Consider the following 25,423-nt stretch of genomic DNA (forward strand, 5'->3'; position numbering starts at 1 on the left):
AGAGTAACACAATGCTACGCTGCATTAATTCGAAAGAATAGTCTGTTTATTTCTGTTTTGCATTTATTTAGGTGTGCATAAACAACAGAGAAGCAAGTTAAATTCTGCTTCCTTCGACTTAGTTCCGCAGGCGCGAAGTTGTTCGTATTCTGCCGGAGCCGAGTCGAGTTTCGGTAATATACGGCTGTATTTCATTTCCCCGGCGCGAAGGCAGGACTCGGGGTAGAACACTGGGAGGCTGAGGGGCGAAAGGGAGGAACGCGCCACCATCTCGCAGCCAATGAACTGGCGCCGGGAGGAATTCAAAACGGGGCAATTCGCCCAATAGCGGCGCTTGGCGCCTTGCCGTTCGCGCCTCCCCGGTAGCCGGGGGGGGGGGCGGGGCTTGAAACGGCGCTGGTCCTCCCGCCTGTAACCGTCGCTTGAGGCGGTTGGCTCCCGTCGCTATCGATCTCGCCAGTTCGTCTGCCTGCCAAGGCAAGCTTCTAATTGCTCGACGGAGGCGGTTGGTGCCCAGCCACGCGCGGGCGGCAGCAGCCAGGTGAGGGCGCGTTGTTGTTAGGCCGGGACACTCCCCTTCGGCCGCTTTCCCGGGAGGGAGGGCCCCTGGGCGAACGCTGCCCTTCCCGTCGCCCTCTCCTTTCTCTTCGGTCCCTGCCTGCCGGTCCCATTTTGAAACTCATTTTGCTTGTCTTTACTTTTCGCCTGGGCTTCACCTCCGAGGCGGCCAGACCTTCGGGCTTGTTTCTTTTAACAGCCGGATGGGGGCACCGAAGAGTCGGTAATGGCTAGCGGTGCCCTGCTCTGTTGAGGAACCGATTCGGCCTGTCCGGAGGAGCCAACCGCAGCCTTTTTTTCCGCCCTTCATTTCTCGTTGGGCAGGGGGAAGAAGCACAGTGACCAAGCTAGGGCGATGTTACTTTGGAGGCACTTGAGGCGGCTTCTCTAAGCAATCTTATTTTCGAGTTAATACGCATACAACGAAGAGTTGTGCACGTTTACTTTCGAGTAACTTCTGCTGTGTTCAGTAGGACATCCTGTGTAAATACACCAAGGATTGTAGTCTTACGACTGTCTTTGAATTGGTATTTCCTCCACTTATTTGTATGCCTTAGTTGCTCTCACGGATACTATTTTTGTTTGTTTTTCTGAAGAGAAGCAAATAAAATGACATTTTTCGACAACATATAATCATTTATTAGAAATACCTATCATCACATTTTTATTCCACTGTTCCTCCAAGGAGCTGATGTTCCCCCCTCTTTCATAGAACACCCCACCACAACCCTGTGGGTTAGGCTGAAGGAAAGTTACTGGCTTGAGGTTACCCCATGAGCTCTGTAAGGGTTTGAACCTGAGTTTCCCAGACTCTACAATAGTCAAACTGCTACACCACACTGAATTGAAAGCTTTTGAACAATGCATTTGGCATAGCTGGAAAAAAGGTTCATTTTTTGCAAATGGAAAATGAAAAGGTAAAAATTCTAACAGCATCATTCTTGAGTTTTTTACCTACCCTCCCTTTGGGCAGCATAGTACTAGTGACTTATGCACTTACTCATTTCTCCTCTAACTACAATTGAAGATTTCTGATTTAGGAGGGCTTCAGCCTAACCCAAGTTTGATATGATGTCCAAATTTGTGTGCTGTTACAGATGGGAGATTTTCTTTACTGATTACTAGGATTTTAAACTAGGAGTCAGTCCTCAGTCTAGAGACCCAGGTACTAAACCCTAGTCAGGTAAGGCACACAAATTTGAATATCATCATCAAAAGGAGTTAGAGTGAAGCTTTTGTAAACAAGGAATCTTTAATCTTTGCTTAGTGCACAAAGGAAGGGAGGAGGAGAGAACATGAGTCTGAAGATTTGAAACTTATTCACCTCTCAAATTGTGGATTGTTTAGCATGTCAGAATAGAACTTAATAAATTGATCAAAAAGAGTCCAGTAGCACCTTTAAGACTAACCAATTTTATTGTAGCATAAGCTTTCGAGAATCACGTTCTCTTCGTCAGATGCATCTGACGAAGAGAACGTGATTCTTGAAAGCTTATGCTACAATAAAATTGGTTAGTCTTAAAGGTGCTACTGGGCTCTTTTTGATTTTGCTAATAAATTGATGATAGCATACGCTCTTGTGGGCAAAAGTACTTCATCAAATGTACTTTACGTTAACTTTACATTATGATGTATTTGATAAAGAACTGATAGCACCAAAAGTGGTGAGCCTAGTTAGCTTAAATTGACAAATGAAATTATTTATTTAGATACTAATTTAAAACCAGAGCAGTTGAAGAGTGTACACAGTTGTAGATTATATGTCACTGTCTTCATTCTGGCAGTATATTTATAATGGTTTTGGAAATAATTATATATGTTAATAGTCATTTAAAGAAATTTTTATGCTTGTGGCCCCCAATCTTTGTGACCCTGTGGGCACCTTTGTAATTTGAGAAGTGGTGGTGAGCGCCTGAGCGCCAACTCCAAATGCCTTGTTCAGGAGGTAGATCCAAATACAATACCTCCCAAATCACTTTGCAAAGAAATCATGAAAGGGGAATAAAAATAAATAAATGAAAGCAGAGAAGGGAGGAAAGAGGAGAAATAATAAAAAGAAGCAAAGATTGAAGGAGAATTGGAACCAGAAGTACAGGAGCTAACCAGCCCTGATCCTGCTGTGGTTGCACGTGCAACTCTGAAAAAAACCTTTAATTTAAATAACAGCAGCCTGCCTTACAATGGCTCAGCCCATTTTCTGAAGATTGGCTGGTGTCAGTGGAAGTGTTAGCAGACACCATGTTGGGGAAACCTTCCTTTTTCAGAGTAAGGGATTCAAAATATCACTTGCATTAAAACTTATGGTAATTCCAATTCTCCACTGTGCTGTATTGCCAACCAGATGTATCATTATTTACTGCTTTTTGCCCTGGTAAGGAACAAAGACAGATAGCCATTTTTCTCTCTTTCTGGCACTGATTTCATGTGTTCTTGAGGTTCAGTATGAAATTATAATTCAATTTCTTGACCCAATTCAGGGGCAAAGGAGACACTAGTATAGGTTCAATCAAGGTGTTTTCCACTCAGGGATGGGATTTTGTGGTTTCCCCACTGCTGGTGTGGCTGCAGATTAAGCACATCAATGGGGCTTCCACATGATTCCCCCAGTTTCCCAGCCCCAATCCCCTGAAGTGGACCCTGCCCCCCAACCAACTGGACTTTTGCATTTTTTTTAAAAAAAACTTGGTACTGTAATATAACAATAGTGATATATCATTGTAACAATAGGTGTAGCTGAATTCTCAGCTTTCATTTTTTTAAAAAAGAGTAAGTCACTAGCCCCTTCCCTTGCAAAGATTGATTCTTTTCCTTGTGTCTCTGCAAGGGAACGGGCTAGAGACTTATTTTTTAAAAAGCTGGGAAATTACAAAATGAGTTGCACCTTTCAGAATATCAATGTAGCAATATTCTAGTCTAGTACCAATTTTTAAACAAAGTTTTCTGGTGGTGGTGTCTTGTGAGCTGGAACCCCTTCCCCGCCCCTGCTCACACAACAGCTATCTCAGCTTTACTGAGATCCCTCCCCCCCCAAACTTCAGAGCAAAGCAGGTTTGAGAAATATCAGAGGAATGTATCATGATGCCATGGGGGCACAGGAAAAAGCCTGCTTCCCAGAAGCATTAAACTTGGGGCAGGTAGCCTGTGTGGAAGACACTAGAGTGGAATTTGAGGCCATAGTCCAGTAGCCAGTTAAGCGGCCTCTGATTTTACTATGTAAGAACAGGTCTGTTCAGAATCCTGCTTATTTGTTTAGTGGGCTTTCTCCTGCTGAATAGATTTGAGGATGGCACTGTACATTTATTTCTCTTGGACTGTGTTGCTTTTAAGAGTTAAACTGTTGCAGAATATATAGCATGCCTGTGATTGTATCACTGCTGTTTCATTGTGCTGTTACAGTTTCTTTATATTCCCATGTACACTTGCTCAGAAGGGGAAAATCTACTTTTTCAGTTCTTGTGCAACTGTTGTAGCACTGCAGTTAGTATTCAAGGAAGATCTTTGTATCACTGTCTTATAAGCTTTGTCGTGCTTAAGTCTTATTGGTGACTGTATGATCTGACCCACTGCTTACATAACCATTTCATTTCTTCTGAATAGGATACAGGTAGCAATTTGCCAGATATGTAAAAGTTTCAAAAATTTTGAAACTGAATAAAAACAGTCTTCCTGGGAAAAAAATTAAAATGGGGTTGGGATATGTGCTGTGCTCATTTTTTAAAAAAATCAGGGTTAAATGCATTACATTAAGAACATTAAATATATTAGGTATTAACACAATGAATTGTATTGTTCGATATACTTATTCCTAGGTTTTTTATTTTCTAAACAACAAAGGAGATACAGAAAAAAAGATAAGGAAAAACAGAAATACCTATTACACTGGAGGAAAATTAAGATACCCCTTACACATATTATCTAGAGTACGATCACTATACATCATTTGAATATTGTGTTCAAACCCATAACAACCATTCTCAGAGACATTTTCTCTCTCTTCTGCTGTCTTGCTATTAAACCAAAAGTATTATTATAAAGTATTTAACAATATTTACCGCTGTATCCCTTCCATCTCCAAATCAATAGCTCAGAACACACCGTGATCCATACTTTTCATTACTATACTACAATGCACCAAACTATGCTAACTATACTAAACAAATCGAGTTAAATAATATATATTTCCATTTAGGAAAATCTAAGGTTTATAATAAACTATTTCAATAACTTCTGTCAATCTGAGCTCCTATTCAAATTTACTTTATTTACATTATTTATTTCTCATCTTTATCTACAATAGGCAAAGTAATTTCCCTATTTTCAAATTCTCTGATAGGTCTTCTATTTATATAATTTGTTAATTTTGCCATTGCCACATTCTGTCATTTTAACTTTCCAGTTTTCTTTAGTTGGGCATTCTTCATCATTCAGTCATTCTTCATCTATTCAGTCATTCTTTAGGCTATAGGAACATGCCTGCTAGGACTGCCTCAGCTTTCCAGTTTCAGATATGGTTGTCGAGTCCTCCACGGTCCAAACCAGGGAGCTCTGGGAGTAATGGGGCATGGGCAGCAGAGTCCTCAGTTTTGTGCACATGCTTCTGTTCACCCCGATTGCACCAGAAAATGCTGTCTTTTTCCAGCATGACAGAGAAGCTACAGGTTGCTCCAGTGGAAGCTGTTTATTAAAAATTGCCCCCAAATACTAAGTTTGGGGACCTTTTTTAATGAACCACCCCAGCATGACCTGTAGCTTTCCCTTTGTGCCAGAAGATGTCATTTTCTGGCATCATGGAGGATTGTGTCTGTCTCCCAGCTACATGCCTTCCCCCTGCTAGCAAGCAGGTGAATGGAGGTGGGGTGGTGGGGGATGTCACCCCTAATCTCAGTCCCCAGGAAGATGCTGGGAAAAGGAGAAAATGTGTGTAATATCTGACGAAGAGAACTGTGATTCTCGAAAGCTGATGCTATAATAAAGTTGGTTAGTCTTAAAGGTGCTACTGGACTCTTTTTGATTTTGTATGTAATATGTTTGTAATCCTTGAGTCTCAAACATGCTAAAGAGAGCAACCGCTCAGGGAGATAACCTGGGAATACAAAAGGCGCCCAGAAACCAGTGCAGGTGTTGTTAAAGTCAGGAGCTAAATGCATTTTTAGTATGAACACACTTACACCACACGGTCTAAACAATGAAATTGATTTTGTGCCATTTTTATAGGGAAATAAAGTATATTTTTGTAAAATATTTTATATAAATTAATTAAAGAGATAATACTGAATTATTTATTGATTTATTTATTGAAGTATTTATTAAGGTAACATTTACCCGAATATTTTTTGTCTGTAAATAATCTTGTATGTACGGGGAAATATTTACCTGTAAAACAACAATCAACTATGAGGAAATAAGCTGTGTTTCATTCTATGTAATATGATTTTCCATCTTAAAAAAATACGGATTCTCTGATGTGCTGCTCCTCCACGGGGATGAGCACTTTAAGAAGCTGAGTAGGTCAAATGAGCATTTAATTATAAATTGTGAGTGGAGTTAGGGCCTTTACCCCGCTCATGACGATTATCTTGAAGTCTTGATGAAAGAGAAAGAAGAATTATCAGAAGAAATTGTAAGTAGAGAATTGGTTCCTTTTTATTAAACGCAAGGTAAAATCTTAAAGATATTCTGTAGTTAAAAATTTTATTATTAATCACACAGAATGATTGGCCAGAAGAAGAGACTCGAAATGAACCTTCAAAAAATGAGCCAGCGGAGCTCGTAGCCAACCTAAGCAACACCAAGAACAAACAACGCCTTGCGACGCCACATTTCACTGCTAAGTTGCCGTTTGAAACGCCGTGGTCCGTCTACCCATCCAAGAAGAAGAGGGTAGTGGGTGACATTTTCCACCAATTTCTGGTGAATTCTGAAATAAAAAGGAATTATTCTATGAGGACAATATACGGGACTGTACATTAGATACTGGGAACGGAACTGTTCTCCCTCTGAGGCGGAGGACATCTTGGGTAATTCCCACCATCCAATCAGGGAGGCAGGAACTAATTTTCTTCCTCTTCCTGTCTAGCCTGTGGGACCACCCTCTCTTCAGTTCTGTTCCTGCCTCTAGGGAGAGCAGTTCTGCAGCAAAATAGCTCTGCTGCCTTTTTTCTCTCTATCTCTTATTTATCTTTCTTCTTCCTCAAATCATTCTTTACCTTACTCCTTACTTACTTCATTACCTTACTCTCCTCCCATTTCCTCTTCTTTTACTCCTCTTGCCAAAGAAAGAAAAGAAGAGGACGAGATGGTCTCTAGAGAGTCATCGGACTCGGAGGAAAGCTTCATGGAGGAGAATTTGGGCTGTTCCCACGGAGAGCCATCCTTCCGGTGGCGGGAACAGGCCCAGCCAGCACCAGCATGCCTCTGAGGCTGTATGGGTTCCCTGGCAAGGAGAATATGGGCTGTTCCCATGGAGTGCCATCCTACCGATGGCGGGAACAGGCCCAGCCGGCACCAGCATGCCTCTGAGGCTGTATGGGTTCCCCGGCAAGGAAATGGCCTTGGAAGAGACGCAGGCCTCTCAACAGCCCCATCTTCCACAGAGGGAGCTTGTTCAAACAGCGTGCCTCAGCCAGCCAGCTGAGAACAGCGCCACCTGGTGGAGCTCAATTTTGGCGGGAAACAACGCAACGCACTTGCCAATCTCCTGGCAGGAGAAACATGGCTGAAACATAATCCAGACACCCAGAGCTCCAGCCGACAAGCCCAGGAGGGCCACGTAAGTGTTCCCCCGAGCGTGTTATACCTCCAGAATTCCTGTCAGCAATTAGACTGACTGTGAGGGAGGAAATCCTGTTACTTTACCAGTCAGAAGCACCTTGGCCCTATAAAGATTCCAGGAATCTCCTCAGCCCTGGCTCCATGTGAATGTGCCCATGCCAATCTCCTGGCTGGAGATTTTACAGCAGGCCTTTCCCCTTTGGATTTAGCCCTGCTTTTACAACAGGATCTTGCCCTGCCTTTCCCTGTCAGATGGGTAATGTATAAAGGGCGCAATTTTCCCAGTGTCTTTGAACCTTTTAACTCTTAAGACTAACCAGGAGAGAGGAAATAGTGGTGTGGTGTCTACCTCCTCCTCCCTCCATGAGTAAGGCTGTAGCTCTGTGGAAGAGCTTCTGCTTTGTATGCAAAAGATCCAGGTTTGTTCCCCATTAACTCCAGTTTAAGAGATTAGGTAGATGAGGAGAAAAACCTCTTCCTGAGACCCTGGTGACCTGCTGCCAGTCTGAGGAGATAACACTGACCGATGGTCTGAGTCAGAATAAGGCAGTTTGTAACGTTTATCAGTCAGGGATCCCCACGGAGCAGGGCAGTCACCCTCAGATAGAGTTTGTAATGACAGGGAGAAGGATGAATTCCTTCAGATGTGGAAAAGGAAGAAATATCCCTACCAGAACAGTCAGTCCAGCTGTCAGAATCTGAGGTCTACCAGTTTTTACACCTAAGACATTCTCAGCCTTAGAGCTGTAAAAATTAGCCTTGGGGGAGTGGGACCCTTAGACTGGGAATACCAAATCCAGCCCAGGGAAACGAGTCACTTCCTCGTGAAGGTTCCTCAGAAAAGGTCCTCCCATTTCCAGAATATTTGTGGAGAAGGTTCAAGGCTGAGTGTTCTACACCATAAGCCAATTAATAATCCCCAAACTTGGTCCCCAAAAAACCCCTGTACTTACTACCTTTTTTTGCTATGAGTTGTTGCAGGTACCTACGATGGAACCTCCAGTGGCTATTCTTCAGTCATCTGGGCTCTGGTCAGAAGATGAGTAAGGATCAGTCAGAGACCACTTAGACAAGAAGACAGAGGCCATGCTAACAAGAGCTCACGAGGCCGTGACCATGGCTATTAAGGCTACAGCTATTGTCTCTATTGCCTCAAGAGTGTCAGGAGTATGGATCTGGAAACTGATCCAACTCCTCCTGTACAACAATAGCTGCCCCCATTGAAGGGGCAAATAGAAATGTAAGGGCCAATACCTTCAAGACCGACATCATCCTGGATACATTTACCTTTTTCTTCTAGGATTATGGTCTTGACAGCAGTGACAAGCTGGCACGCTTGAGTAAGAGCATGGCCAGCAGATTCACACTCTAAAAATATCATCCTGGCTTACCTCTTTCAGAGAGACAAGCTATTTGGGGGTGCCCTGGGAAAGATCTAGATTGAGACCTAGGACAGAAGAATGTGTTGCCAAAAACACTCAAACAATCTGAGAGGAGATCCATTGGACCTCAGCCTTTTATTCATAACACACACTACTAAGGTCCAGACAAGATTCCAAATGGCCATCCTGAGGTTAATCTAGGCAACCCTTTAATAAGGGGGGTCTTTTTAAGACCACACTTGTAGTATAGCAGTTAAATAACTGAACAGTGATGCAGTACTCTGCAGGTTTAATTCTCACTGCTGCCATAAACTTACCATATGGTCTTGGATAAACTAGTCCTCTCAGTCCCAGCTCTCCAGCTGTATTGTGGGGATAATGCTTACCTTTTCCCAAGATCAAACAGTTCTCCACACAGGGAAAGAGATCAACCTTAATACCCAGATCTCTAAGACAGAACTTGGTAGCTGTCCCGTGAGAGGCCAACTACTCTTTACCATCAAGCTTAGGTTGACAAGCAGGCAGGCCTTACACATAGTCTCACAAGGCTATTCTATACAATTTGAAAGCTGCCCTCCAGAAAGGGGTCTACTCAATCTTCTCAGTCCCTAAAAAGAATAGGGACTGGAGGGTGTTATTAGACCTCAAGTTTTTTGAACAAGTTTATCAAATTATATCACTTCTGAATGGAGACTCTGTGCTCAGTCGCAGTGACTAATCAATCAGAAGAACACATGACATCTACAGATCTCACAGAGACATACCTCCATGTACCAATTCTGACAGCCCATCAAAATTATCTAAGATTTTATGTTTAAAAAAATAAAAAATAAAATAAAAATTGGCAGTTCTGAGCCATCCTGTTTTGGCCTGTCTGTCACACGAAGAGTATTTACAAAATTCATGATCAACACCATCATATGTTTCAGAGACAGGGTATTCATGTTCACTTGTACCCAGATGATCTCCTGATCGGTTCAAGAGAAAATCTCACCACAACACTCAATTCACCATTCAGTTCCTACAAGCTTGAACACCTGGGTTAGATCACAGTCACCAAAAGGGTTTTTTTTTCTATCCCTCACCAAAGAAAAGGTCAGGAAGACCAAACTGCTGACTGAGACTGTCATCAGAGTGCAAAATCACTTCTCACAACACTACTGAAACTGATGGGTTTGCTAGTTGCTACCTACAATGCAATACGTTTGGGGTCGTCTATAGGCAAGACCACCTCAGACCTTTCTTAGATCTCATTAACAACAGATCATGGAGAAGACAGATCTTCCCATTCAGATACCACTTCAGATCAAAACCCATCTGAGCTAAGGTCACCAACCCAATACAAAGCAAAAGATTCATGATCCCTCGAGAACAACAAATATTTACAGGTGTAAGAATCAGGTTAGGCATGTCTTCCTATCAATGACGTAGAAAGGGGAGCAATTTGTCTGGCCCTGTTCCAGTTCAGAGCTCTGTATGGACAAGGTTGCAGACAAAATATATATAAACAAGCAGGTTGGATTCAAGACCTTGAAGTGACACAGGTGGCAGCAAGGATACTTACCTGGGAGGATGGTCACCTAGCTTCAATCAGAACTGTACACATCAAAGGCATATCCAATGCCCAGGCAGACTGGCTGAGGGGACAACGGGAATAGTCGCTTAAGAAACATCTCATAACATTGCACTTCACAACACCTCATGAACCTGTGTGCGCCCCAACACAGCCATCAACTACCGGGGTACATGACAAGACTTGTTCTACTCACAAGCAGATGCCCTGACATTGCAGTGACCATTAGGCCTCCTCTATGTATTACTACCCTTACCAGTAACAGACCATGCCTTTCCACCCTCCAACAGATGGTGATATTTCCACCTTTCACCCTACTGACCTCTTCGGTCAAGTTACAGCAGGGACCAATTTGGCTCCCTCATTTGGACTTACTCTGCTTAACAGTGTGGAAATAGAAAGGAACGCCTTCCTAAGATGGGGATATTTCTGAGAGGTGGCCAACACTCTCCTAGCATTCAGAAAACAGTTTATGCTCAGAATTTACAACTCTTATTGGGAAGCCCTCACTCAGTAGACATTTTACACAGCCCTGACCAAGCATCCATTTGAACCAGTCAAGGATGTTCCCCTGAGAAGGCTGAGAATGAAGACTATCTTCCTTATTATGTTCGCGTCTGCCAGAAGATTTAGTCAGACCTGAACTCTGTATCTTTCCCAATAGTAAGGTGATGCCTCGGACTGTCTTCCAAAACCGTATTCCAAACTGCATAGTTTGCAAGAAATAAGGCTACCATATTTATACCTGTACCCTAAATAGACGAGGGAGAGGCTCTGACACAACCTAGATGTCAGAAGGAGGCTTAAGGCCTCTTCTCCAAATAGTGCAAATTAGAAAGTCAGTCTTACTGTTCTTAAATATATCTCATCTCAGTTTAGGGAAGAAAATGTCTTCAGCAGCAGTAGGTGCCAATAGCAAAACATACACTATCGAAACTCCTAAAAACTCTTTTCGCAGAGGTTCCTTGTGGAATACCAGCTCACTCTTTGAGGAATGCTACTACCAGTGCAGCGTTACACAGGAACACTTTTGTAGAAGAAGGCTGCAAGTTTGTCAGTCTTGACCTTATTAAGATGCTACAAATCGAATCTATATGATTCAGCGGACACCGACTGTAGTGGAAAAGTACTGCAGTGCATGATCATGGACGAAGACCACATCCCACCCAGAAACTGGAAACTGCTTTGGGAGCACCCAAGATGTCCTCCGCCTCAGAGGGAGAACGGACCTTTGGACACTTACCGTGAAGGGTCCTTCTCCTCTGAGGAAAGGAGGACATCTTGCCCTCCCTGGGTCTCCGTCCTTCTCTACCCTGCTGCCTCATTCTTATACCTCCTCCGGGTTATGCTTTATTTACAGTACATGTTAATGCAACAGGTGTTTTTTCTCTCAGTATTAACAGTTGCTGAATGATAAATTCAATGTTACTGCTTTGTGGAGTCACCTGAACTGAAGAGAGGGTGGTCCCACAGGCTAGACAGGAAGAGGAAGAAAATTAGTTCCTGCCTCCCTGATTGGATGGTGGGAATCACCCAAGATGTCCTCCTTTCCTCAGAGGAGAAGGACCCTTCACGGTAAGTGTCCGAAGGTCCGTTCTTCACTGCATGTATTTGTGATTTACTATACGAAGTAGTGAAATATTGAATATACAAAAATGCAATGAAATGATGGATATATTACAGTTTTGTAAAATTACTGCACTGGTTTCTGGGCGCCTTTTGTATTCCCAGGTTATCTCCCTGAGTGGTTGCTCTCTTTAGTGTGTTTGTACCAGGAGAATTCCCTTTGTGTTGGATTCTTGAGTCTCAGCCAGGAAGGCAAGCTATAAATGAAGCAAACAAATAAATGGAGCTTCCCCGAAGGATGGCTACAAATGTGGAACTATTCTCATTAGTGCAGACATCCTTGCTTAATGACGTATCCTTCAAAATACTGTCATCTCAGTTTTCCCTCCCTGGTAATTGGAATCAGTTTCTGAAGGAAGATTAGATTGCTTACTTCATTATCTGATTCTGAACTTCCATTTTTTATCTTCATGGACAAGGTTTGCATGGGCTGAAAAAAGCTTCTCATGTTGTCTTGTACATTGATTTGGTATATATATTCAAAATATAAACCAGGTGTTTCATGTGCTGTGGAAGGTAGAGGAGTACAAAGCAAATAAAGACTTGAGAGTTTTACAATATTTACAGTACAGGAATATTAGCTAACTAATGCTTAGTTACGCAGTAATTAGGAAGCGTATTGAGGGAGTAAAGTTAGGATAATATTTTAAAATTAAAAATATTTTTAAAATGTATTACTGATCTTTTAGTAAGAAACATTTCATTGTTCATTCTAAAAGAGAAAATAGTTTTTTAAAGGTTTTTGTCCCCATTTCACTGTTCTTCAATTTTTAATTGGAATAATTGAGGAGGAAAAACTCCTCAAGGAAGGGAGCCATGCCCCCCTGCCACACTTTCATGTTTCTAGACTCTGTTATGTTTCTATTCATTCAGACTGGAAAAATATAGTGAAACTAGCAATAAAGCCCGTTGAGGGAAAAAATACAACGGGCTCTAGAAAGGGGAGGGCAGGCGGGCAGGCATTTTCTCCTCCTCCATCACTGATCCCAGCCGGATGAAGTCAGGGGGCCGGGCATGGCCACCTCCTCTGCACCTGATCCCGGCCTAGTGAAGAGAGGGCGGGCACTGCCATTTACTCTGTGCCTGATCCCAGCTGGGTGGATGGGGGGGGCAGGCATTGCCTCCTGCTCCACACCTGATCCTGGCTTGATCGCAGATGGGTGAAGGTGGAGGGCGAGTATTGCCCCCTGCTCTACGACTAATCCCAGCTGGGTTAAGGCAATGGGCGGGCATTGCTACCTGCTCCACTCCTGATCCCAGCTGGGTGAAGGGGCGGGAATTTCCACCTGCTCCACTCCCAATCCCAGCTGGCTCCTGATCCTGGCTGGCTGAAGGTTGGGGGGGGGACATTGCCCCCTCTTGCTCCTGATCTTAGCTGGGTGAAGGCGGGGGATGGGCATTGCCACCTGCTTCACTCCTGATCCCAGCTGGGTGACGGTGGAGGGCAGGCATTGCCACCTGTTTCACTCCTGATCCTACCTGGGTGAAGACCAGGAGATGGGCATTGCCACCTGCTCTGCTCCTGATGCCAGCTGGGTGAAGGTGGGGGCAGGAATTGCCGCCTGCTCCACATCTGATTTCGGCCTGGGCTTCCCGCCGCAGCGTTCTCTCTGGAGGTTTGGCTGTCTCATCTGGGCTTCACTCCACAGCAGTGCCTTCTGGAGGCATACCAGGGTAGCAAGTGAGTTGTCTTAGCCTTTTATATAGTAGCTTTGCCTGCCTGTTGCATTCACCCATCTTAGCCTTTTATATAGTAGGATTGTGACTTCAGTTTGAATAATGTCTGCATTAGCAGCTTAATTTTTTCTCTCTTTTTAAAAGAACTGTGTGAAAAATGCCAGCCAGGAAGTTTGCCGATGAAGAAATTGTGATGGGCCGGTGGCCAGGAAGTGTCCTTTTTTATGAAGTACAGATAGTTAACTATGATGACCGTACTCATCTTTATGTGGTAAAATACAAAGATGGAACTGAACTTCAATTGAAAGAGAATGACATCAGGGTAAGCAGTTTTTGAAGCATTGTATTTAGATGCTTTATTTATTTTGTTTGGTGATTTAACTGTAAACATTTGTTTTTTTTATGCTCTGGCAGTACTTGGATAAGGTGATGTATTTTAATGTTACTCTGATGCAATTGCCATGATACCTTCCTTTGAATCTACTTGAATCTGGCTCATACTTCATTAGTGGTAGTTTGGTTTTCAGTGTGAATAATTCTATGTATCTAAGCATGTACATTCAAGCCATTGAGCTGAATCCTGCAGTGAAAAGGAACTGAATGCTATATAACCTGTACTAGATTTTCAAGAGACAGTCTGTTTACAGAGGATGCACGGTATCCCTGGGCCAGTTTAAGATAGTTTCATTCCTCAACAGTAACTGTTAGAGTGCTGTAGACAAAAGGCAGGCGGACTTCAGGCTTCCTCTTTTAGAGAAGAACCCAAGGGTCTAGCAGCCAAAGTTAATCACGTAGCAGTGGGAAAAGAATCTAGAAAATACTTGGTTGGTTCACAAGATGTACAGTTACTACATGTGCTTGAGTTCCCTGCCACCGAATAATACCCTTCAACCACATTATTAAGCCATCACACACATCATCTTAATCCACTCCAGGCTACCAGCAAGCAGTAAAGCTCATGCATTTACAGCAGGCTGGAAGCATATGTGAGTGAGTGTGCTCTTCACTTCTCCGTTTCTTCCCTCTAGGTATTCCAAGTCCACCACCGCCCAAAGCGATTCTGTCTTCCTCATTTACCAGTGGTTAAGGGCACTGAGAGGAGTAATCTGAGTGATCTTTGAAGAGTTACCAATAGGCTACCTTCTTACACTAAGGTTCTTCAGTTTGAACTCTGATAGATCTCTGATATCTGTATACTAGAAAAGGCACACATTTACTTACTTAAACTGGAATCCTTAGGTTTCTTAGTTTTGACCGACACATTGTCTTAGAAGAATTATGTATCAGTAAGAGCTCAGGTTCTCTGACTGCAAAATAGTATTCTGTAGAGGTATTATTGAAAGGCTATGCCCAAGTAGAATTTGGAAAGTAGTAAAGTAGGATAGTGAATTTGCAAAACTTTAGCATACACACGCACACACTGCCACCTCCTCCTGACAGCCACCACCTCCCTGGCATGGGCTGGAGCACCAGATAGGGCAGAAAAGAGAAAGCCTTGTTGCCTACTCACTTTTTCCTTCTTCCAATAGTAGGGGATAGAAGGAAAGATAAAGTTTTCTTCTCCCAGCTGCCACTGTTTGCCCACCTTCTTCTCTTTGCAGGGGCAGTGTTGGGGATTGGGAGATGAAGAAAGCAGCTTTCCTCCCAGCCATCACTGCTTGTCTACTTTCTGTCCTTGGTGGGGTTGGCAGCTGTGAAAGGAAAGTGAAAACCACTCTGTCCCTGAAACAACCTCTCAGCCACTGCCTTATTGCCTGCCTGGTTTCTTTTTTCCTGTTGGCAATGCTGCCACCATCCATCTTCTTTCCCTTTTGGCCTTGTTTACCCATTTCCCCTCCCCCGCATAATTTTTCTTCTCCATCACTGGTGGTCACCTTCAATCTTGCCCACCCTAACAACAGTAGGATTGCTGTACAGCCCCCCAATAGCAGCAGAAATGTCACAACGTTTTGCAAACACAAACAATTCCAGTTTTGTGGGGATTCTTAAAATATTTCTTTAAAAATGCTTTGGGTTTTTTTCAAACCTAGCAATTCCCTCAGATTTGCAGAAACAGGCAGTAACCCATGTGTAAGACAACAAAGGACTCCATGTAGATTTGAAGAAATTTCTCCTGCCTATGTGTGGACTTTTTGATCCACACTCTGGAATCGTTGTTCAGAATTAGATATATTGATGATAACACTATTGAGCAATAGGCTTTATTTCAAAGCCATTTTGCACATTATGCAGATGCAAATCCAAATTTACTATCAGGCCTCCCATCTCACCATGTTCTCCTGCTCCTACCTGGATACATGACCCGCATGTGAGAGAGTTGGAAAGCTATTGCTTTAACATCCTAACAGTGCCTTGAATTATACTCAGAAGGAAATGAGTAGCCAGCACAGATGTTTCAAGATTATTATATCTTTGTTCACTTGTCCCTCTGTTACCTTTTTCTTCTGAACATTCTTCAACATATTACCATAGTTTATTCTCAAAGTTAAAATGGCATGGATGATAGCTTTCGAAAGTCAGTGCTCTCTTGGAAATATATCAGCCTGCTTACCAAAAAAGTGGTGGCAAAAAGTGCCCATACCTAGTACTGCCCAAGAACTCTCAGGCTTCTTAATCTTTTATAAACGGTGAAACCTCATATCTGTTTGGGGTATCTTTTCCTCTTTGTGGTCATGGGGGATTATTGACCATCGCTTCTGTCCTCTCAGGATTCAGGTTTATTGTTCAGTGACATGCATAAAAATATATATTTCATTTACACAGATCCCACATTCAGTCTCGCTTTTAGATTCCAGAATAGTTAATTTTTTAAGAAACAGAAAACTTCTTTTCTGATTATGCTCGCCATAAACTGGGAAGCAGCTAAAAAATATTCAGAACACAAGAAGGAAGCATATTCAAAAGTTAATTCAGTATGACCACCAGAAGAGAGAGGATGGGTTTTATTCGCCTCAGTCCTTTAGCCTGATTTCTGGTGTTGGGTGGCAACAGTACTTACTATGCATATTGTTGCCTGTAAACTTAAGCAGTAAGGCGCACACTGCTTCATTTCTCTGCCTTTCAAAAGTAATGTGTGTTTTTGAACAGAAAGAATAAATAATGTACTGTTTAGCTTCAAGTTTCAAAAAACTTATAATACAGTAATAAATTTTATTATTTTTTTCAGTCGCTGTCTTCCTTTCGGTTTAGAAAAAGCAGCTCTTCTTCAGGTTCTCCATCAAGACGCAGTGGTAGCCGATCAAGATCTGGCTCTAGATCCCGCTCACCTGGACGGCCAGCAAAGCATAAACGGCGTTCTTCTTCTCAAAGCAGAGAGCCCCAAAATACTAAGAAGAATACAGTTTTGGAGCCTAATTTGATTCCTTTGGTATTTATTTTTAAAGAAAGTTTTCTAGTTTAATCTTTTCTCTTACAGTATATTTGAGATAGAGCCAGCAGAAGATAATAGACATCATCATGGATTTTGGCCATCTTCTGCAGATATATCAGCAGAAGATAATAGACATCATCATGGATTTTGGCCATATTCTACTGACCCTCAGCAGTCTTTTCAGATCCAAGAAAATTTATATTAAGCCTGTTCACAGGGAGGGTGGGGTATAAATGCGATAAAATAAATAGTTCCTCCCACTTACTACCTACCCTTTTCAGTTCCTTTCCCTTGGCAGTGTACCCTGCCATTATCCACCCACCTTTTTCTGTACCACTCTTCTAGCTTTCTCTTTTCAATATTTCTGCTTCTCCAGCTTTATGTCCTTTCTTTGCTATCTTTGACCATTTTTAGTCTCTCTATCCCTTCTTGCTAACACTGACACTAACTGAGCCTTGGATTTCTTGGCAACGTTGGTAGCAGTTTGCCTACAAACCCAGTGGCCATCAAGATCTCACATAGTCTTGCAAGAACTCAGTGGCACTCTTTTCTTAACAAAGCAGACATTGCTTCTGATTTTGGGCATTTTCTAACCCTCAAGTTTGTTTTTTTAAATTTTGTGTGTGTGTGTGTGTGATGGGGAGCTTAGAGCTTCCGCCTGGCTTGCGTAAAAATCCCCCATCTGTCCCTGGTGCTACTGTGGATTTTTTTGATCCATGATCTGTGACCCAGTTCAGAAGTAGATGCATATTATAATTCCTGTGTATATTGGAGACATGTGCAACATATTTTCAACTTTTTTTACTGTTTAAATGTGACGTATTATCCACAATTAATATACCATAATGTGTAGGATGATGATACTCTATTGAATAATTGAGCGTTTACAATGGTCTGTTTGATATCCATATCTAATGGTAGCCCTATGAAACTCTGTCCCAATAACAGTTTTCTTTATTGTGGTTTGTGTTACCACATTTCAAATGTTATTGTTTCTTCCCTCTCAGTTGTGAAAAACAAAGAACGTGTGCTAACATAACAGCGGCTGTAGTGGTTTGCAGCTCTCTGTCTTTTGTATTGGGTGTATTTGCAATTTGGTTTGTAGAAAGCAAAGGCATTTATACTCGTACATTTCATAATATGCCAGATAGTACAATTTTATATGCTAGCCAAGTTAGAAATGATACATTTTACATTGATAAAGTAGGGAAATAAATTTAGGTTTGATAAGAAAGTAAGTATTGCATATTATTTAAAATTCTTTTTCCAAAAAGCATTTTTTTATCTGTTCGCTTATTTGGAAAAAAGTTAATTCTGCCTCTCCAGGGAAGTTGCCTAGAGCAGGTTACGAAATAAAATATAAATATCATAAAACATAAAATATCATAAAAGTTATTCATTAAAACACTACACTAAAAGCCTAGACAAAGTATAAAATATGGAGTTTTATATGAGTCTTATGTTTCTCAAACTAAAAACAGATTATAAAACAATCTTAAAAGAACTGAGTCTCTTAATTAAAAGCAAATATTTTGGCCTGACACCTAAATGACAGCAATTGCAGGCGCCGGCCAAGCATCAAGGATTTAGACATTCCACAGGTGAGGTGCCACTGCTGGAAAAGCTCTTGTCTCTGGTTGCCACCTTCCTCACCTGTGAAGGTGGGGGCACAGAGAGCAGGGCTTGTGAGGAAGATCTTAGCTGGCAGGCTGAACAGTATAGAAGGAGATGGTCCTTCAGCCATTTACTGCCTTACAGATAAGAATCAACACTTTAAATAGTGCCTGGTAACAACTGGACAGCCAGTGCAGATCTTTTAGCTGGGCAGCGAGTGCTGAGTTTTTAGCACAGGGATGATAAAACCCTATATCCTGCCCTTTACAGTTGTCTGACTTCCACAGGATCCATGTGAGCTAACAGCATCATGGGTTGAGAGGTTGCAGTGACATGGGAGAATGAATGAAATACCATTGTTCATTGTTGGTTTTACGTGCAATCCCACATTGAAACTGTGCACATGCAGGCTAGCTGCGGAGAAAGATTTTTCAAGCTCAACCATTAGGGGGTGCTCTGCCCTTACAACACATGTGTGTGGGCTTTCTGCTAAAATCAGATGTTGCTGGGCAGATCGCCCCTGATTCCCTCAGTTCCTTTTTCACCACCAACAGAGAAGGTTCATTTCGTTGCTCTACTACGTGGCTTAGCCGACATACTTCTCTACGTGTACCAACCAGGAATGTTATAGACCATTTTTTTGTCTCACCGTCATCAACACTGTTTCCTTCGTTACCGACTCAGACCATCTGTCAACCACATTTCTTGCTAATGTGTATCAACCTGGACTGTCTCCTGACTATTCTTTTTGTACAGTGAGTCTCAACTTGTCCCAAAAGGCTTTATTTAAAAAATGCAACACCAAGATGCTGCATACTGACGAGCATGATTTGTGCCTTCTTTGCTTGGGGGAATCTCACAATGTCTCTGCCTGTCGGCATTATCAGTGATTCATGCCAAAGGCCCATAGCGACTGTGCATCATGCCTCAAGGCGGCACTTTGGGAAATGGTCCTTTCGGGCCCTAACAAGCTGACAGCAAAGACATCTGTTGAGAAGGCCTCCGACTCCCATTCTGACCAACTGGTTCTGAAGCCTTGTAATTCAGATCCAACATCTACTTGATCCTCGGTTCCGAGCAAGGTGTTGGAACAGAGCATCTCCGCAAAGAGGGATCAGCCAAGGTGAAAATCAACATCCACCAAGCGTAAATCGCCTCGCAGGGGGGATCGATCATCCTTGGAACCAACAGCCAAGAAGTGCAAATCAAAGTCTAAACACCCCAAGAGACCAGCGTTGACCACGCCATTGGTGTGGAGGAGGAGATGCTCGCTATGCCAACTACGCTGTCACCTCCATGTACACCTAACTCAGTAGGAACTCAGTCCTACTGAAGAGTTCAGATCCTCCCTCACACCAGATCCAACAGTACAGGATCTGATACTCTTGGCTCTGATGCCGGCTCCAAACAGACCTCAAGCGGTCTGAGCTCCTTTATCCAGCTGGCAGACTACACAACAGTTTGGTCCGGAACTAACCAATGCTACCAACAGGTATACCCCCACCATCTCAGACACATTGGCAGCAGACTCCACCTGCCCCACCAATACCAAATTGGCAGGAGTTCTTTGCATGGCTCCAGAATGCCTCATCACTCGCCGCCCAAAACCCTTCACACTCTGTGTACTCAGTTCCAATGGAATCTTCGGATTGCAGGCACGGGAACCGATCACCATCTCCTTCCAGATCCAATGACATAGAGGAACACAGATCCCAATCTGATAAGGCATCAGATATCACATCCGACCCATCCCCGGATGAGTTAGTTGGGGGGAAAGCGCCGTTATCTTGGGGTGAAGATCATAGACTGTTCTCAGAACAAATGCTGAGGATGGCTCACGCCCTTGACTTGGATGTTTCGACATCCACACCTAAACCAAAAAGCAAAGTTGAAAGCCTTATACAATGATTCTTTAGCTTCGGTAGCATTTCCAGCAGTTGAGGACCTTCTGGATGTTGCCCACGGGATTGGGGCAATATCAGGCATCCATGCCTGCCACCTCACACAGAATAGAGAATCTTTATAAGTTGAAGCAACAAGACTGCACTTTTCTTTTCAACCACCCACAACCTTCATTTTTAGTAGCAAATGAGATTCAGTCTAAGACACGTTTTGGTTCCCACTCGTCACTTGTTAACGGAGAGGATTGTAAACTGGACACCCTTGGAAGGAAGTTATATATATATTATATTCACTGAATTTCTGCATTGTCAACTATCAGGCGATCATGGAATCGTATAACCTCTTCCTCTGGAACCGTCTGTCCCATTACATTCAGGATTTACCAGAAGAGAAACGAACCTTTGTTGCTTCTGCGGGGTGAAGCAGTACGCCTAGCCGAATAGCAGATGCTGGGAGGAAAACATGCAGCTGATTGCTCAGTGTGGTCAATGGTATCTTCCATAGTTCTCCGTCACCACTCCTGGCTACGTGCTATAGTGCTACCAAATGATAAAAGGTCCAAAATAGAAGACTTCCTTTTTGAAGGAAAATCCCTATTCTCGGAGAAGACAGATGAAGCACTACAGCAAATGAAGGAAAACCATCAGACTGCCAGGTCTTTGGGGGTTATTGCGGCCCCTCAACAACAACAACCCCAGCAACCAAGGTATCAATATCAGAGCCGATATAACTACCAACTACAGCCTAATAGGTACAACTATCAACAGTGCCAACCCTACTCCTCATACCAGAGAACTGGAGGGAAGCGTTCAACCAAACAGCGCCCCAAACAGTCACAACCTCAATTGCCAAAAGCCTCCCAGTCACAAAAATCGCTATTCTGACTAACCGCCTTACAGCCAAAAGCTCTCCCTTGTTTTTGGGGAAGACTGGCACCCTTCCTACATAATTGGGAGGAAATCACCACAGACTCTTGGGTGATTACTGTAATAAGCCAGGGGTATCAGTTATACCTGCTGAACCTGTCCCCACTTTCACCTCCCGACAACTAATCCAGGTGTCCTTCATAAGCTTTATATCCTGTGATTGTTGAGCTGTTGGCTAAAGGAGCAGTTCATGAAGTTGCTCAACATGAGCCCCTGTTGGGCATTTATTCCCGTTACTTTCTTGTCAACAAGAAAGATGGAGGCACCCGACCCATCTTAGATCTTCGAAGGTTAAATAAATGCATTAAAACAGACATTTCATATGCTTACACTCTCTGGTGTCATGCAGTTCTTGAGACCTGGCGATTGGTTTACCGTCATAGATCTTAAAGATGCTTATTTTCACATTAGCATAAACCCAGATCACAGAAAAGACCTTTTCGTCCTATATCAAGGAAAAGTATTGAAAACATGGCCTTACCGTTTGGCTTATCCTCAACACCCAGAGTGTTCATAAAGTGTATGGCTGTCATTGTCGCCTTTCTGAGAACCAAGGGATATACAATATATCCATACCGGGATGATTGGCTCATGGTGGCCCACACCAGCTCTCTCCTCTTAGAATACATCCAAATAACAACCCAGACCATAACATCCCTAGGTCTGGTTAACTGGAAAAAATCCTCTCTTACACCAGCTCAATTGATCCAGTTTATAGGAGCAAAATTTGATGCCATATCAGGGACATCCCATTTACCAGAGGACAGAGTGAAGGTCATTAGTACATTAGCTAAACCCTTTCAGATTGCATGCTTTTAACCTGCACTGTCTATCCAGAGACTCTTAGGACTGATGGCTTCCACTACGTGTGGTTCCCTATGCCCATCTCTTTATGAGACCACTACAAAATTGGTTTATCAGACGGTTTAACCCCCTCTTAAGGTCTCAACAAACTAGACTTTCCATTCCCTGGTCCGTCCTTAGGTCTTTAACCTGGTGGACCTCCAGGGAGAATCTTATTAGGTGGGTACTTTTGGGAATTCAAAACCCTGACATATCTATCACAACGGATGCATCCCTCCTAGGTTGGGGAGCGCATTGTGATGACTTTTCGGTGCAGGGAAAATGTCCCCCTCAGAATCAAGAATGCATATTAATGTTCTAGAATTAAGAGCAATCCAATACTCGCTTCTTTCCTTTACAGATTTACTTCAGGACAAGATGGTGCAAGTCCACACAGACAACATCACTGCACTCTTCTGCTTCAACAAACAAGGGGGAACTGTGTCTCACACTGCGTGGAAGCAACAGCACTGTGGCACTGGGCAATCCAACACAATGTCAGACCCCAAGCCATCCATATAGCAAGGATTATAAACAGCAGGGCAGACTCCCTCAGCAGGGTTTTCACACCTCAGCACGAATGGGCCCTCAACAACTACCTCTACCCTATCTTCCTGGATTAGGGATTCCTAGACACCAACCTCTTTGCCACGGGAACCAACTCCAAGGCCAGGACTTTCTGTTCACTAGTGGGGTCAGACCCAGATGCATTTCAGATAACTGGGATCAGGGCCTGTACTACGCGTTCCCGCCATTGCCCTTGATCCCAAGGGTACTGAGCAGAATTCAGCAGTTCAGTACTCACTGTATTCTCATCACCCTTTTGGCCCCTCAGAGAATGGTTCCTGACGTTGTGGACAATGACCAAGGGGCACTTCAGACATTTTCCACAGCCCCCAGACCTCTTATACAGGGACCAGATTCTATACCACAATGTTCCTGCTCTCAGACTCACAGCATGGCTATTAAACCCCCAGGCCCCTCCCTGTCCTTCTCCAAGGAGGTGATGCAAGTGCTCCTTAATGCATGTAAAGCCTCCACTCAATTGGCCTATAACCATAAGTGAAACCAGTTTGTTTCAGGGATAGCTCACACACAGCATTCTTCATTTACCTGCTCACTAAACCTCATATTTGAAGACCCTTTAGGCTTACGACAACAAGGGTTAGCTGCATCATCTATTAAAGCCCACTTAGCAGCCATCTCTGCATTTCATGAACCGAGAGATGGGAAAACAGTTTTCTCTCAGTACACTTTCAAGCAATTCATTAAGAGGGTCAACAATATGTTTCCCTAGATCACCTGTACCCCATGGAGCCTTTCCCTAGTTCTAGCACAATTGATTTGAACCATTGGCCCACTGTGATATTTCACTATTGTGGAAAGTAGCCTTTTTAGTGGCCATCACATCCCTCTGGAGGGTGGGCAAATTGGCATCACTCCACTCAGATCCTCCCTTTGTACAATTCTCCGCTGAAAAGATGATACTACACCCAAACCTTGAATTTCTCCCCAAGGTAGTTTCTAGATTTCACCTCAGGCAGAAGCCCTGCCAGTATTTTTTACTCATCCATCCTCAGAATCTGAAAAATCACTCCATATACTGGACGTCAAAAGAGCATTACTTTATTTCCTACACTGAACCAGGACATTTAGAAAATCCAAGGCTCTCTTCGTTTGCTGCGTAGGCCCACGGAAAGGCCTGCCAGCAGCTAACCAGTCTGTATCTAGGTGGATTGTAGCAGCAATCAGGATGGCATATAGACAAGCAAGGTACCTTGTCCAGTGACGATCAGGGCTCTCTCGACTAGAGCACAATCCTCGTCTGCTGCCTTCCTTCGAGGAAGACCCTCAATGACATCTGCCAGGGTGCCACATGGTCTTCATCAGACACTCATCAAGCATTACTCTGTGGACATATATGCCAGAAAAGATGCATCAGTGGGGAAAGTAGTATTTCACTTCCTCTTTAACTAACATCTCATACCCTCCTCCATTGGTGAGGAGCTTGCTATACTCCCAATGTGGGACTGCATGTAAGACGGATGAAAACAGTATTGCACTTAACTGTTAACTGTTGTTCATCTAAGTCTTAGTGCAGGCACACATTCCCTCCCTCTTGCCCCACTGTGAGAGTTCTACTTTACACTTACCTCCAGTGGCTTAGGGGAACTGAGGAATCAGGGGCACTCTGCCCAGCAACACCTGATTTCGGCGGGAAACCCACACACGTGTGTTGGAAGGATGGAGTGCCCCCTACTGGATGAGAGCGTGGAAAATCTTCATGGCTGGCCTGCGCGTACGCAGTCCACTGTTTTATCATTTCTGCCTATGGAACTGTGTTTTCTGAGCATCTGAAGGGATTGCTATAGGGAGGGGAACTTGGTAAAAATCCAGATTCCTTTCACTGGCAGCTCCACTGGATACAACACATTAATCACTACTTTAGATGTTAAATGCACTTCAATAAAAGAATATTTATTATTTTACTGTTCTGTTACTTTTGTAGAAACTTGATAGCTTAAACTAACTGAAGGAAATAATGTCCCTCCCATGCTGTGGAAACACTCAATTATTTTCTCCCCAATCCAGAAACTACATGAAAATAATATCAACCGATATAATGGGGAACCAGATACCACTGAAGTGAATTACTCCTCTCTCAAAATTTTAGAGGTATGGAATCCTAAAAACTGTTGTTACTTTTTCATTGTACTTGAAAAGGAGGCTGGAACTCGTAGGTGCAAAATGTAGGTACAAAAATGGGAACAAATGGATTGAGGGATTTGGAGACAATACATTAATTCAGGAATATTTCAGCAGGTGGTGTTGCAAGACTACAAATGTTTTTTTCTTCATTATTTGTGTTTAGCGCGAAAGAATTGAGTCAGAGCTAGAGACTGAGTATTTGCATCCAAGAAAGGAGGAGAAGAAAATGGAAGAGATGTATTCAGAGGAGAGAATTTTTGAACCCCCCCAAACTGTTGGGAAAGTATGCATGAAAACAAAGGAACTAGAGTTTGGAGGGAGAATTGGTATGGTAGTTTTAATATCTTACTTTGGAAGTTATGAGTTGTTTACAGTTAACTGATTGTAAGTTTGGAGCCTTACATACACTGCAGTGTTCTTATAGAACTGTTAGAAGAACATGTTCCATAGGTGCTTCAGTGGAGGGATCCAC

The 25,423-nt window shown here is 43.0% G+C and overlaps 1 protein-coding gene across 3 annotated transcripts in view; it reads left to right on the forward strand.

The window, feature by feature from the left end:
- Nucleotides 1–406: 406 nt before the first annotated feature.
- LBR (lamin B receptor) overlaps nucleotides 407–25,423 on the forward strand; it is a 36,912-nt gene continuing 11,895 nt past the window's right edge. The window contains exons 1-6 of one of the 3 annotated variants that reach the window (XM_054979733.1): nucleotides 407–541; nucleotides 883–1,008; nucleotides 13,732–13,909; nucleotides 16,754–16,954; nucleotides 24,835–24,918; nucleotides 25,115–25,277. In XM_054979733.1, the coding sequence (XP_054835708.1) occupies nucleotides 13,745–13,909; nucleotides 16,754–16,954; nucleotides 24,835–24,918; nucleotides 25,115–25,277 (613 nt within the window). In that variant the 5' untranslated portion in view covers nucleotides 407–541; nucleotides 883–1,008; nucleotides 13,732–13,744. Of the gene's footprint in view, nucleotides 542–882; nucleotides 1,009–6,267; nucleotides 6,469–13,731; nucleotides 13,910–16,753; nucleotides 16,955–24,834; nucleotides 24,919–25,114; nucleotides 25,278–25,423 lie in introns of all 3 variants that reach the window. The other 2 variants (XM_054979740.1, XM_054979726.1) reach the window with 2 other exon arrangements.

Source organism: Eublepharis macularius, chromosome 1 (assembly GCF_028583425.1).
Source record: "Eublepharis macularius isolate TG4126 chromosome 1, MPM_Emac_v1.0, whole genome shotgun sequence".
Classification (NCBI taxonomy): domain Eukaryota; kingdom Metazoa; phylum Chordata; class Lepidosauria; order Squamata; family Eublepharidae; genus Eublepharis; species Eublepharis macularius.